Genomic DNA, 15,872 nt, shown 5'->3' on the forward strand with positions numbered 1-15,872 from the left:
GAACATACATTCAAACTGTATCAAAACTGAAAGCTAGAAATGGTTAAGCTTAGTGAAGAAATGTTGAAAGCCAAGATAGGCCAAAAGAAAGCCTCTTGCATCAAACAGCCAGGTTTTGAATGCAAAGGAAAAGTTCTTGAAGGAACTTAAAAGTGCTATTCCAGGGAATATATGAATGATATTAATAAGTCAAACAGTCATATCGCTGACATGGGGAAAGTTTTAGTGGTCCATATAGAAGGTCAAACCAGCCACAAAATTCTCTTAAGCCAATGCCTAATCCAGAGCAAGCTGAGAGGTGAAGAAGCTGCAGAAGAATAGTCTGAAGCTAGCAGAGGTTGGCTCATGAGGTTTAAGAAGTTGGTGAAGCTAGCAGAGGTTGGCTCATGAGGTTTAAGAAGTTGGTGAAGCTGCCGGGCGCGGTGGCTCAAGCCTGTAATCCCAGCACTTTGGGAGGCCGAGGCGGGTGGATCACGAGGTCAGGAGATCGAGACTATCCTGGCTAACATGGTGAAACCCCGTCTCTACTAAAAATACAAAAAACTAGCCGGGCGTGGTGGCGGGCGCCTGTAGTCTCAGCTACTTGGGAGGCTGAGGCGGGAGAATGGCGTGAACCCGGGAGGCGGAGCTTGCAGTGAGCCGAGATCATGCCACTGCACTCCAGCCTGGGAGACACAGCGAGACTCCGTCTCAAAAAAAAAAAAAAAAAAAAAAAAAAAAAAAAAAAAAAAGAAGTTGGTGAAGCTAGCAGAGGTTGGCTCATGAGGTTTAAGAAGCTGAGTCTATAACACACAGAATTGGTGAGAGCAGGCATCTCTGCCTTGTTCCTGACCTTAGGGGGAAGTGATCCAGTCTTTCTTCACCATTAGTTATAATATTAGCTGTGGGTTTTTTGTTTTGTTTTGTTTGTTTTTAATTTTTTTGCTGTGGGTTTTTCACGGATGAGCTGTATCAGGTTGAGGAAGTTTCCTTTGATTCCTAGTTTTTATCATGAAGGGGTGTTAGATTTTGTTACACACTTGTTTAGTGTCTACTGAGATCATGTGGCTTTTGTGTTTTATTCTTTTGATATAGAGTGTTACATTAACTGATTCTTGGATATTAATCTAACCCTGCATTCCTGGGTTAAATCACATTTAGTCAGGATGTGACTTATACTTATACCTTATACATCCTGACTAAATGTGATTTAACCCAGAAATGCAGGGAGGGAGATATTGCACGTTCAGTTCGAGACCACTGGAAGTGCTCTGAATCAGGCTTTGGCTTAAGGGAATTTTGTGGCTGGCTTGATCTTCTATGTAGACCACTAAAACTTTCCCCATATCAGCAACATGGCTGTGTCACTTAGCATTCTTGTATTCCCTGGAGTAGTACTTTTAATTTCCTTCACTGGAAGAATTGCAATAAAGCAAGTATTGCAATAAAGTGAATCACACAAATTTTTTTTGGTTTCCAAATGCATATAAAAGTTACATTTACGGCTGGGCACGATGGCTCACGCCTGTAATCCCAGAACTGTGAGAGGCCGAGGCGGCCAGATGATGAGGTCAGAGGTTCGAGACCAGCCCGACCAACATGGTGAAACCTCATCTCTACTAAAAACACCAAAACTAGCCGGGCTTGGTGGCACGCGCCTGTAATCCCAGTTACTCAGCAGGCTGAGGCAGGAGAATTGCTTGAACCTGGGAGGCAGAGGCTGCATTGAGCTGAGATGGCGCCACTGCACTCTAGCCTGGGTGAGAGAGCAAGACTCCATCTCAAAAAAAAAAAAAAAAAAAAAAAAAATTACATTTATGCTACAGTGTAGTATTAAGTGTGCAATAGCATTCTGTCCAAAAAATGTACATACTTAAATCTTAAAATATTGTTTTTGTTTGTTTTGAGATGAGGTCTTGCTTTGTCACCCAGGCTGGAGTGCAATGGCCTGATTTCGCCTCACTGCAACCTCTGCCTCCCGGGTTCAAGCAGTTCGTCTGTCTCAGCCTCCCGAGTAGCTGGGACTACAGGCGCCCGCCACCATGCTCGGCTAATTTTTTTTTTTTTAGTAGAGACGGGGTTTCACCATGTTAGCCAGGATGGTCTCGACTCCTGACCTGGTAATCCATCCACCTAGGCCTCCCAAAGTGCTGGGATTACAGGCGTGAGCCACTGCGCCAGGCAATATTGTTTTTTAGAAAAGCTTCAGTATGCTGTTTTCACCTGTGAATAGCCACTGCACTCCAGCCTGTGCAACAGAGCAATAATTTGTCTTTAGGAAAATAAAACAAAAAGGCTGGGTGTGGTGGCTCACACCTGTAATCCCAACACTCTGGGAGGCTGAAGCGGGAGGATCAGCTGAGGTCAGGAGTTCAAGACCAGCCTGGCCAACGTAGTAAAACCCCATCTCTACTAAAAATACAAAATTTAGCTGGGCATGGTGGCAGGTGCCTGTAGACCCAGCTCGGGAGGCTGAGGCAGGAGCATTGCTTGAACCTGGGAGGTGGAGGTTGCAGTGAGCCGAGATTGCGCCACCACACTCCAGCCTGGGTGACAGAGTGAGACTCCGTCTCAAAATAAAAAAATACATAAACAAATACGTAAAACAAATAACCTAACATTTTAAAAAAAGTGTATTACTGGCTGGGCGCGGTGGCTCATGCCTGTAATCCCAGCATTTTAGGAGGCCAAGGTGGGTGGATTGCCTCAGCTCAAGGGTTCAAGACCAGTCTGGTCAACACGGTGAAACCCAAAATACAAAAAACTTAGCTGGGTATGGTGGTGTGAACCTGTAGTCCCAGCTATATTACTAAATAGTAATTTGGTGAGAATATGCCAAGAACCTCAAGTCTGAACTGCTTTTTATCCAAGGCTGCCATCTCAGTTATCTTTGATATGCTACGAAGCACCTGGCCTAAATTAAACAGAATTTATATATGCCACTTCATGATACGAAGACGGCATACTGAGCATTTGTCACGTTAAGAATAGCTGTGTGTGGCTGGGCCGCGGTGGCTCACGCCTGTAATCCCAGCACTTTGGGAGGCCGAGGCAGGCAGATCACGAGGTCAGGAGATGGAGACCATCCTGGCTAACAAGGTAAAACCCCGTCTCTACTAAAAACACAAAAATGTAACCAGGTGTCCTGGCACGCGCCTGTAGTCCCAGCTAGCTACTTGGGACGTTGAGGCAGGAGAATCGTTTGAACCTGGGAGGTGGAGGCTGCAATGAGCTGAGATCATGCCACTGCACTCCAGCTTGGGCGACAGAGCGAGACTCCGTCTCAAAAAACAAACAAAACCAAATGAAATAAAATAAAATAAAATAAGATAAAAATAAAATAAAAGTTTTGCTATGTTGCTCAGGCTGGTCTCTAACTAATGGGCTCAAGCAATCCTCCCACATCAGCATCTGCAGTAGCTGGGACTACAAGCCCACATCACCGCACCTGGCTAGCCCTTTTTGAATATCCTATTTAGTGGCATTAAGTACATTCACCTTAGGCAACCATCCATCTCTAGAATTTTTCCATCATGCCAATCTGAAATTCTGTACATATTAAATGATAACTTCCCATTCCCTGCTCCCCCACAGACTGTGGTAACCACTATTCTTTTTCTTTTCTTTTCTTTTCTTTCCTTTCTTTTTCTTTTTCTTTTTCTCCCTCCCCTCCCCTCCCCTCCCCTCCCCTCCCCTCCCCTCCCCTCCCCTCCCCTTCCCTTCCCTTCCTTCCTTTTTTTCTTGACAGAGTTTTGCTGTTGTTGTCCAGGTTGTAGTGCAATGGCGCGATCTCGGCTCACCACAGCCTCCACCTCCCAGGTTCAAGCAATTCTCCTGCCTTAGCCTCCCGAGTAGATGGGATTACAGGCATGCGCCACCACACCTGGCTAATTTTGTATTTTTAGTAGAGACAGGATTTCTCCATGTTGGTCAGGCTGGTCTCAAATTCCCAACCTCAGGTGATCCACCCACCTCGGCCTCCCAAAGGTCCTAGGATTACAGGTGTGAGCCACTGTGCCCAGCTATTCTTTCTTTCTTTATGAAGGTGACTATTTTCAGATCTCACATAAGAGGAATCCACACAATATTTATTCTTTTGTGTCTGGGTTGTTTTATTTAGTATGATGTTTTAATGTTCCTCCATGTTGTAGCATGTATCAGAATATCACTCCTTTTTGTGGGTAAATGATATTCCATTGTAGGTGTATACCACATTTTGTTTATCCATTCATTAGTTGATCAATATTTGGGTTGTTTCCACATTTTTGCTCTTGTGAATAATGCTGCTATGAACACTGGTGTACAAATATCTGTTCACATTCTTGGTGTCAATTCTTTTGAGTATATTCTGAGAAGTGGAATTGCTGAATCATATGGTAATTCTACGTTTAATTTTTTGAGGAACTACCAGGCTGTCTTTTACAGTGGCTGCATCACTTTACATATGGTAGTTGTTGTGTAGCCAAATTATGTGAATAAATTATTTGCTGTAGGAAATTGGCACTTGGATACTCTAAACCAATACAGAAAATGTATCTCTCTTAAGGAAGGAGACCATTACTACTCCTGCTGCCCTCCTCCCTCCACCTTGCGTAGTTCACAAGACAGGAGGAAAGAGAGAAAGAAAAAAGTTAGAAAGAAACAAAAATAAGATAAATAGCCAGACAACCTTGACACCACCACCCTGCCCTAGCGGTTAAAAAAAGTAGTAATAATAACATCAACCCCTGACCTAAACTACTTGTGTTATCTGTAAATTCCAGACACTGTATGAAAAAAGCATTGTAAAACTTTTTGTTCTGTTAGCTGATGCATGTAGCCCCTAGTCATGTTTCCCACGCTTGCTCTATCTATCACAACCCTTTCACGTGGACCCCTTAAAGTTGTAAGCCTTTAAAAAGGCCAAGAATTTCTTTTTTGGGGAGCTCGGCTCTCTTAAGATGCTAGTCTGCTGGCGCTCCAGGCTGAATAAAAAAACCTCTTCCTTCTTTAATTCGGTGTCTGAGGAGTTTCGTCTGTGGCTCGTCCTGCTACACTCTCACTAAAATTGTTTGATGCATCAAAGAGTTTTCTGCCAAACACTTCTAATTACCATGGTGATTAATTACCAGTATCCAGAATCTTAGGTATATGTGTGTTGGAGGAGTAGTCAGAAAAGAGGAGGTTAGGTGGAATCAGCAAGTAGCAAAAATATTTCCAAATCTTGCCAGGTGTGGTCGCTCACACCTGTAATCCCAACACTTTGGGAGGTTTAGGTGGGTGGATCACTTGAGCTCAGGAGTTTGAGACCAGCCTGAGGAACATGATGAAACCTCACCTCTACAAAAAATAAAAAATTAGCCAGGCATGCTCTCTTTCCTCCTGAATTGTGCACTTATAGACCCAGCTACTCGGGATGCAGAGGTTGCAGTGAGCCGCTGGGCAACAGAGCGAGACTCTGTATCAAAAATAAATAAATAAATAAGTAAAACATCCTGCAACTCTATTTCAGTTTGGTTCATCTGACATTGAAGATCAACGAGGATGAATAATAAAGATGCAGTGAGAAGGAGAGAAAGGTAGAGGAATGTGGTAAGATTAGGCAGTGGAACTGGATTGGTCTGCTGATTCTTATGTGCTTAGTGTGAAATGAATGTCAGCAAGGCAGTTTTCCTTCCTCCTCCACTTCATCTCAGATTATCTCAGAGTGTTTCCTTGCTAAAACTTGTATAATCTCTAAGTTATACAACTGACTTAAGACCTTTAAACAAATTGAACTTGCAGGTGAAATACAAATTTACAACACATTAAACATTTATCAGAGACAGTAAGAGAGCAGAGATTGAAACACTTTATTATTTTACTCTTCTTTCATCAGACTAGTCGCCTCCTGAAGCCATGGGAAATCACAGTGCTTTGGTATCTGGAGAGAGGCGAATGCAGAGGCATATCTGCAATTTTTATTTCTGGTGGGCCTTTCTGCAAGACAACTTTGCGATCTTCCCCATGGCAAAGCCTTTCACTGTGATCCAAAAACAGAGAGTCTTCTAAAGGACCAGTATGGATTCCACACACTTCTGCTCGCTAAGAGGAAAGAAAATCTCTGTTACATATCAAACATCATTTTCTTGTTAGATTAAGAAGGAAGTTTCACCAGGAGCCATGGCTCATACCTCTAATCCCAGCACTTTGGGAAGCCAAGAAAGATTGCTTGAGCTCAGGAGTTTGAGACCAGCCTGGGCAACATAGCAAGACCCCATCTATACAAAAAATAAAAAATTAGGTGGGTATGGTGGCACATGTCTGTGAGGCTGAGGCAAGAGAATCCCTTGATCCTGGGAAACCAAGGCTGCAGTGAGCTATGATCACACCCCTGCACTTCAGCCTGGGCAAGAGAGTGAGACCCCATCCCCTCTCCAAAAAAAGATGGAAATTTCCCCATAGTTTTTCTAACCATCCTGGTTGAGAAGGAAGCTCTGCTGAACAGAGGAACATCCCTTTTCTAAAAGCAATGCTTTGTGGGTCAGTGTGATCTGACTACCAGAAAGAGTCATGCAGATTATAAAGGTGATACATTTGGAGGCAGATCGTTGAACTTGAGCTTCACTGCTTAACGTGACCTTTTCAAGTCCTTTACTCCCAGAAGACTCAGTTTTTTCAAATATAAAATGGGAATATTAAAGGATTCTTTGAGTAGCAAATAAAATATATGTGAATGAAAAAGCTTTGCCAACTACTAAGTATCAAAAGGGTATAAAGTATAATGATGCTGTTATGACTGTTGAATAAATAAATAACAACTATTTGAAGTTATTAACTTAAATACATATCTACTTCTGATTCTTCAATATTGCCAAATAGCATTCTGGCCTGTTCTTGGGATGCAGTCCCAACTCTGGTATGTTGTGTTTATATATATATATATTTATTTATTTATTTATTTATTAAAAATAAATAAATTAATTAAACATCCTGCAAGTCTATTTCAGTTTGGTTCATCTGACATTGAAGATCAACGAGGATGAATAATAAAGATACAGTGAGGAGGACAGAAAGGTAGAGGAATGTGGTAAGATTAGGCAGTGGAACTGGATTGGTCTGCTAATTATATATATATAAAATGCTGTGTTTTTTATATATATATATAGTTCACAGATGGGGGGCCTTAGTCTGTCACCCAGGCTGGAGTGCAGTGGTGCAATCGTAACTCACTGCAGCCTGGAACTCCTAGGCTCAAGCAATCCTCCTGCCTCAGCCTCCCAAGCAGCTGGGACTACAGCATACACCACAATGCCTGGATAATTTTTTTTTTTTTTTAATTTATAGACAGGATCTCACTATGTTGCTCTGGCTGGTCTTAAACTCCTGGCCTCAAACCACCCCCCAGTCTCAGCCTCCCAAAGTGCTAGGATTAGAGGCATAAGCCACTGCACCCAGCCTCTGTGCTACATTTTTTAATGTTGTTAGATGCAGTTTTTAAACTCCTAATGGAAAAATGGTGAGGATAAATAAAAGGAAGGAAAGCATAAGTTAGCATTTACTCAGTGTGGGAACATTCACTTTACTTAATTACTTAATTCACTTATTTAAGTTTCACTGGTAGGAACACTGTCAACTAAATTGCAAAAGTAAAATAGCTCTGAAAAATGATGCTGAATCATAGCTCTAAAAGTAAGGTCAAGAATAAGTGTTTTGATGCAATCAAAACAAAGTTTTTCTTTACTGATTTTAACTTATAAAGTTTACAACCTATAATTCTCATAAATGAAAAAGTCAATACTGTCACCACGCTGAAGCTACTTAGGGCATTTAAAATGACCTGGATACGCTACTAAATTACATGAAATGCAGACTAATATTAAGACTGTAGTAAATCTGAGTAAACATATTTGTTTATTTATTTATTTACTTATTTATTTATTTTGAGATGGAGTCTCGCTCTGTTGCCCAGGCTGGAGTGCACTGGCGTGATCTGGCTTGCTGCAACCTCTGTCTCCTGGATTCAAGTGATTCTCCTGCCTCAGCCTCCCAAGTAGCAGGGATTACAGACATGTGCCATCATGCCCGGCTAATTTTTGTATTTTTAGTAGAGATGGTGTTTCACCATGTTGGCCAGGCTGGTCTCAAACTCCTGACCTCAGGTTATCTGCCTGCCTCAGCCTCCCAAAGTGCTAGGATCACAGGCATGAGCCATCGTGCCAGCCACAAAATGTTTTAAAACAAGCCTGTTGGAATCCCTGCTTTCGATTATTTTGAGCATATACCTAGAAGTGGAATTGCTGAATCATATGGTAATTCTATGCTTAATTTTTTGAAGAATGGTCTCACTATCTTCTACAGTGGCTGCAGCATTTTACCTATAGTAGTTTTCCTGCTGTTTTAAAACTATTGACTGGAGCCGGGTACAGTGGTTCATGCCTGTAATCCTAGCACTTTGGGAGGCCAACGCAGGAGGATCGCTTGAGCCCAGGAGACCAACCTGGACCATATAGAGAGATCCCATCTCTACAAAAAATACCAAAACTCTCTGGGCATGGTGGCATATGCCTGTAGTCCCGGCTGCTCAGGAGGCTGAGGTGGGAGGATCACCTGAGCCCAAGAGGTTGCTGCAGCTGCAGTGAGCCATGACTGCATCATTGCACTCCTGTCTGGCTGACAGAGTGAGACCCTATCTCTAAATAAATAAATAAATAAATAAATAAAGTAGGCCCGGCGTGGTGGCTAACTCCTATAATCCTAGAACTTTGGAAGGTCGAGGCAGTAGGATCGCTTGAGCTCACGAGTTCAAGACCAAACTGGAAGTCATAGTGAGACCTCATCTCTACTAAAAATCAAAAAGCTAGCAAGGCATGGTGATGTGCACCTGTAATCCCAGCTACTTGGGAGGTTGAGGCAGGAGAATCAATTGAGCTCAGCAGATTGAGGCTGCAGTGAGCTTTGATCATGCCACTGCACTCCAGCCTGGACGACAGAGCAAGACCCTGTCTCCAAAAAGAAAAAAAGGAATAAGTAAATAAAACTGCTGACTGAACAGGAGCATTGAATGGGTAAATCATGTGTAAAACTAGCCAAAATATTCCCATGCCTTGCTATCTGAATATGCAGTACAACCTAAAAAATATACACTCTGTAGTGTACCTTTAATATTAATGGCATCTTCTGATGATGAGTTTAACAACTTCTAGATAGCATCACGTGAAATTTCTGAAATTCTTCAGTATATAAATAGGTTATTTAAACAAATATTACTATTTAACATTCATTTGCAAGTTTATGTGACAGTACATCAAAATAGTTTTTTTTTTTTTTTTTTTTTTTTTTTTTTTTTTTTTTTGAGACGGAGTCTCGCTGTGTCACCCAGGCTGGAGTGCAGTGGCCCGATCTCGGCTCACTGCAAGCTCCGCCTCCCGGGTTTACGCCATTCTCCTGCCTCAGCCTCCGAGTAGCTGGGACTACAGGCACCCGCCACCACGCCCGGCTAGTTTTTTGTATTTTTAGTAGAGACGGGGTTTCACCATGTTAGCCAGGATGGTCTCGATCTCCTGACTTCGTGATCCACCCGCCTCGGCCTCCCAAAGTACTGGGATTACAGGCTTGAGCCACCGCGCCCGGCTCAAAATAGTTTTTGTATAGTTATGTACATCTATCACCGATATACTAAATTATATATATATAATTTATTTATTTATTTAGAGACAGAATCTAGCTCTGTCGCCCAGGCTAGATTGCAGTGGCGCAATCTCGGCTCACTGCAACCTCTGCCTCCCGGGTTCAAGAGATTCTCATGCCTCAGCCTCCCAAGTAGCTGGGATTACAAGTGCCCGCCACCACTCCCAGCTAATTTTCATATTTTTAGTAGAGACGGGGTTTCACCATGTTGGCTAGGCTGGTCTTGAACTCCTGACCTCAAATGATCCACCAGCCTCTGGTCTCCCAAAGTGCTACAATTATTGGCATGAGTCACCGCATCCAGCTTAATGTTTTTTTTTTTTTTTTCCTTATGTATGCTTATGGGGAAATACCTTCAGATTCACATTCCTGAATATCATGTTTTCTTTCCAAGGCATAACATAACGTCTTGGGATCATCCCTTGCTTTAATGAAAATTGTGGCAAATGAATCTCCTCATACCTGACGATTAGGAAAGCAAGAAGAAAAGATATCTTGTGAGCCAAATACAATCATTTTAGCATCATTCCATGGACTGGAGGCAATTGTGCATTCACGTTTGGTCCCCTGCTGCTGCAGGACAGACAGCTGTGCTATTGAAACTCAACTAAAAGATAACCATTCAAGTACCCAGGTATCACCAAGATCAAGTCAGGGCCAGGTATCTGTAACTCTAACTGCATGCTATCCTTTACAATTTGCCCACAATGTCCATTTTAATCTTTTTTTTTTTTTTTTTTTTAAATGAGATGGAGTTCATCACCATGCCCAGCTGGGGTTTTGCCATATGTTGGTCAGGCTGGTCTCAAATTCCTGACCTCAAGTGATCCACCCGCCTTGGCCTCCCAAACTGTTGACATTAGAGCCGTGAGCCACTGCATCAGGCCCATTTTAACTTGACTTTAAGGGATTTGCCTCAGGCCTACCCACTGCCTAAAGGAAATGTCTGGCCAGCCACAAAAAACAGTAACTATATTGACTTCTGAATGTATGTATGCTCTACACTCAGGTCACACTTGCTTTCCTTGCACACATATTTCCCTCTGGAACATAGAACTTTCTATATAGATGCCAAAGGGGAACACAAAGTTACTGACCTTATCTTTGTAGCTCCCAGGTTGCAAAACAAGCAAACAAAAACCCCCAGAACCCCGTAAGTCCTTACTGATTAGCAGATTTGTAGGGACTCTCATCAGAGCAGTTGTTACTGAGTTTAGGCAAAGTAGGATAAGTATCTTTCCCTGAAGCCATTCCTGACAGCAGTGGATGGAATTCTCATCTACTTTACTAACTCACTAGTCTAATTATGATGACAACGCTGCTCTGATGTAACAATGTTTTGCTAACTTCATAGTAACTCTCAGCAGTTATAGTAGCAGTTAAGCGTGTCCAGCTTACAGATGTGGTGGTGGGTGCCCGTAATCCCAGCTACTCAGGGGGCTGAGGCAGGAGAATCACTTGAACCCAGGAGGCAGAGGCACTGCACTCCAACCTGGGTGACAGAGTGAGATCTATCTTAAAAAAAGTGTCCAGCTCAGAGCTATTTTAAGGGCTTTTAAAAAAATCCCCCTTCTGGCCTGGCACAGTGGCTCATGCCTGTAATCCTAGCACTTTGGGGGGATGAGGCAGAAGGATCACTTGAGCCCAGGAATTCGAGACCAGCCTGGGCAACATAGTAAATTCCTATCTCTACAAAAAATAAAAAAATTTGGCCGGGTGTAGTGGCTCATGCCTGTAATCCCAGCACTTTGGGAGTCCAAGGCAGGTGTTATCACTTAAGGTCAGGAGTTCAAGACCAGGCTGGCCAACATGGTAAAACACCACCTCTATTAAAAACATAAAAATTAGCCAGGCATGGTGGTGTGCACCTGTAATCCCAGCTACTCGGGAGGCTGAGGCAGGAGGATTGCTTGAACTCGGGAGGCGGAGGTTGCAGTGAACAGAGATGGTGCCAGTCCAGTCCAGCCTGGGTGACAGAGCAAGACTCTGTCTCAAAAAATTAAATAAATAAATAAATAAATAAGCCAGGCATGGTCACGTGTACTTGTGGTCCCAGCTACTTGAGAGGCTGGGGCCAGAGGATCACTTGAACCCAGGAGGCTGAGGCTGCAGTGAGCTGTGATTGCACCACTGCACTCCAGTCTGGGCAACAGAGCAACAGCTTGTCTCCAAAAAATAAGATAAGACAAGACAAGACAAAACAAAACAAAACAAATCTCTTCTTGAGTAAAACATCATTCTTATAATGAGCAATTAAAAAATGCAGATGTGGCCGGGTGCGGTGGCTCAAGCCTGTAATCCCAGCACTTTGGGAGGCCGAGACGGGCGGATCACGAGGTCAGGAGATCGAGACCATCCTGGCGAACACGGTGAAACCCCGTCTCTACTAAAGAAATACAAAAAACTAGCCGGGCGAGGTGGCGGGCGCCTGTAGTCCCAGCTACTCTGGAGGCTGAGGCCGGAGAATGGCGTGAACCCGGGAGGCGGAGCTTGCAGTGAGCTGAGATCCGGCCACTGCACTCCAGCCTGGGCTACAGAGCGAGACTCCGTCTCAAAAAAAAAAAAAAAAAAAAAAAAAAAAAAAAAAAAAAAAATGCAGATGTTTGTTTGTGACATAATACAAATTTGACACATACTAGAAAATATGTTGAACTGAACAATTATTCAGGCCGGGCACGGTGGCTCACGCCTGTAAGCCCAGCACTTTGGGAGCCTGAGGCGGGCAGATCATGAGGTCAGGAGATCGAGACCTTGCTGGTTAACATGGTGAAACCCCATCTCTACTAAAAAATACAAAAAAAATTAGCCGGGCATGATGGTGGGCGCCTGTAGTCCCAGCTACTGGGGAGGCTGAGGCAGGAGAATGGTGTGAACCTGGGAGACAGAGCTTGCAGTAAGCCAAGATCGCGCCACTGCACTCCAGCCTGGGCCACAGAACGAGACTTCGTCATTAAAAAAAAAAAAAAAAAAAAAATCGCTTCAAATTAACATTCTTTATTGGTCCATGGCTGATTTTCCTCTTTATATATTGCGCATGCCACCTACAGTCAACTGATTTTCAACAAAGGTGCCAAGAACACACATGAGGGAAAAGACAGTCTTTTCAATACACGGTGCTGGGGAAATTGAACATCCCCATGAAGAAGAATGAGACTAGACTCCTACCTCTTACCATACACAAAAATCAACTCAAAATGGATTAGGATTAAATGTAGCTTGAAATTACAAAACTACTAGAAAACATACGGAAATAGTCTACAACATTGGGCTGGGCAAGGTTTTTTTGTTTTTTGTTTTTTGTTTTTTTTTCTGAGACAGGGAGGTTCTCTGTCACTCAAGGTTGAGTGCAGTGGCGCAATCACTGCTCCCTGCAGCCTCAACCTCAATCAATCGTGGGCACAGGTGAGCTTCCCACTCCAACCTCCCGAGTAGCTGGGACCACAGGTGTGCACCACTATGCCTGGCTAATTTTTAATTTTTTTGTAGAGATGGGGTTTTGCCATGTTCCCAGGCTGGTCTTGAACTCCTATGCTTATGTGATTCACCCACCCTAGCCTCCCAAAGTGCTGGGATTACAGGTGTGAGCCACTTCGCCTGGCCCAAGGATTTTTAAAATAAGACCTCAGCAAAACAGGCCAATAGCAAAAATAAACACATGGGATTACATCAAACTGATAGACTTTTGCACAGCAAAGGAAACAGGAGTGATGAGACAACCTACAGAATGGGACGAAACATCTGCAAAATATGTACCTGACAAGGGGTTAAAAACCAGACTATATAAAGAACAGTGAAAAATGACCAATCTGATTTAAAACTGGGTAAAAGGACTGGGTGTGGTGGCTCACGCCTATAATCCCAGCACTTTGGGAGGCTGAGGCGGGAGGATTGCTTGAGCCGAGGAGTTTGAGACCAGTGTGGTGTTAGGCATGGTGGATCCTCAGGCAGGAAGGTCACTTGAGCCCCGAAGGTCGAGGCTGCAGTGAGCCATGACTGTGCCACTGCACTCCCAGCCCAGGCAACACAGCAAGACCCTGTCTCAAAAGGTAAAAGATCTTAGTAGACATTTCTCTTTTTTTTTTTTTTTTTTGAGACGGAGTCTGCCTCTGTCGCCCAGGCTGGAGTGCAGTGGCCAGATCTCCGCTCACTGCAAGCTCCGCCTCCCGGGTTCGCGCAATTCTCCTGCCTCAGCCTCCTGAGCAGCTGGGACTACAGGCGCCCGCCACCTCGCCCGGCTTTTTTTTTTTTTTTTGTATTTTTAGTAGAGACGGGGTTTCACCGTGTTAGCCAGGATGGTCTCGATCTCCTGACCTCGTGATCCGCCCGTCTCGGCCTCCCAAAGTGCTGGGATTACAGGCTTGAGCCACCGCGCCCGGCCAGTAGGCATTTCTCAAAAGAATGCATGCAAAGGTCAAGTACATGAAAAAATGCTCAACATCACTATATACTGCACAACTGATACGTGTCCCATTTGTTTCACCATCTATTACATTCAGCTCGAGTGTAAATCCAATTTGTCTAAACCCAAATCAATCCAGCCTATTTTATTTCCTAAGATTTGTCATATTGCAGAATATTTTAGATTATGAAAACTGATTTTAATAAAGGTTACAAGTGAGGATAAATGCTTAAACTACTAAAACAGAGAGATGGAGGGTTATTAGTGTAAGTCCTACCCACTGGCAAGTAGGAAAAATATTAATATTAGGCTAAGCAGGAAGAATTACTGCAAAACATGCTGGTTTGATGAGAGCATAAACTAAATGAATACATACCTAAGAACAGTTTGCACATCTTCATTTGGATAGCCAGAAAGGTTCAGAAAGAGTCATCTTAGATACATTTTTATTTTATTTTTGGAGACAGAGTCTTGCTCTGTGCCCAGTCTGGAGTGCAGTGGCATGATCTCCATTCACTGCAACCTCCTCCTCCCAGGTTCAAGCAATTCTCCTGCCTCAGGCTCCCGAGTAGCTGGGACCACAGGCACATGCTGCCATGCCTGGCCGATTTTTTGTATTTTAGTAGAGATGGGTTTTTCACCATGTTGTCCAGGCTGGTCTCGAACTCCCGAGCTCAGGCAATCCGCCTGCCTCGGCCTCCCAGTGTTAGAATTACAGGCGTGAACCACCATGCCTGGCCGATAAATTTTTAAAGAACCTTAAAAACTCCCCTTTCCTCAGCTGCTGCCAAGGTGCTTGGTCCTTCCAAGGAAGCTAAGGCCACACTGGGGTGAGAGCCTCACTTTATCCAGCGATTAGCACTGTGTCCAGCAGCGCCAACCCCACACATGCCCGTGCCATGGCCTCCCTCTCCGAGCTTGCCTACATCTACTCGGCCCTCGTTCTGCATGATGATAAAATCAAAGCCCTCATTAAAGCAGCTGGTGTAAATGTTGAACCTTTCTGGCCTGGTGTGTTTGCAAATGCCCTAGCCAATGTCAGCATTGGGAACCCGATTTGCAATGTAAGGGCTGGTGGACCTGCAGTAGCTGGAGGTCCTGCCCACTCCACTGCTACTGCTTCAGTTGAAAAAAAGTGGAAGCAAAGAAAGTAACAATCTGAGGAGTCTGATAAGGACATGGGCTTTGGTCTTTTTGACTAAACCTCTTTTATAGCATATTCAATAAAAACCTAAACTTTGAAAAAAAGAAATAAATAACCTTAAAAATTGAAGCACTGTTTTCTGTATGGCAGTAGGATGCAACACAAGCCAGAAATCTGAATGGTTTTCAAATGTTAAAGAAACAACTATTGGCCAGGTGTGGTGGCTCACACCTGTAATCCCAATACTTCGGGAGGCTGAGGCAGGTGGATCACCTGAGGTCAGGAGTTCAAGACCAGCCTGGCCAACATGGTGAAACTCCATCTCTACTAAAAATACAAAAAAATTAGCTGGGTGTGGTGGCGTGTGCTTGTAATCCCAGCCACTTGGGAGGCTGAGGCAGGAGAATTGCTTGACCCAGGAGGCAGAGGTTGCAGTGAGCTGATATCGCGTCATTGCACTCCAGCCTGGGCGACAAAAGTGAAAACTCCCTCTCAAAAAAAAAAAAAAAAAAAAAAAAGAAAAAAAAACTATTGATAAAAAACCAGGAAAGTGTGGAGAAGAAACAATCTTGACGAAGATAAAGTAGCTTCAGGCATCAATGCCCTTAAAAAGGCATAATTTTGCTAGAAAAATTGGCAATATTTATAATATGTGGCATTTAAGTACTCAGATTATCTTTCTTAATGTACTAATTCTAAAAT

At 43.5% G+C, this 15,872-nt stretch overlaps 1 protein-coding gene and 1 pseudogene across 1 annotated transcript; one reads left to right on the plus strand and one right to left on the minus strand.

Annotated features, from left to right (window-relative positions):
* Positions 1-5,789: 5,789 nt before the first annotated feature.
* Positions 5,790-10,944, minus strand: SPMIP10 (sperm microtubule inner protein 10). Its single transcript, XM_071098523.1, has 3 exons — positions 10,793-10,944; positions 9,981-10,089; positions 5,790-6,042 (listed from the first exon to the last, which is right to left on the minus strand). Exons 1-3 carry the CDS (start codon positions 10,876-10,878, stop codon positions 5,833-5,835), a joined length of 405 nt encoding a protein of 134 aa, XP_070954624.1. The 5' UTR covers positions 10,879-10,944; the 3' UTR covers positions 5,790-5,832.
* A 3,981-nt stretch (positions 10,945-14,925) lies between these two features.
* Positions 14,926-15,180, plus strand: LOC105463164 (large ribosomal subunit protein P1 pseudogene; annotated as a pseudogene).
* Positions 15,181-15,872: the final 692 nt, after the last annotated feature.

The sequence above is a fragment of the Macaca nemestrina genome, chromosome 6 (genome assembly GCF_043159975.1).
Source record: "Macaca nemestrina isolate mMacNem1 chromosome 6, mMacNem.hap1, whole genome shotgun sequence".
Taxonomy (NCBI): domain Eukaryota; kingdom Metazoa; phylum Chordata; class Mammalia; order Primates; family Cercopithecidae; genus Macaca; species Macaca nemestrina.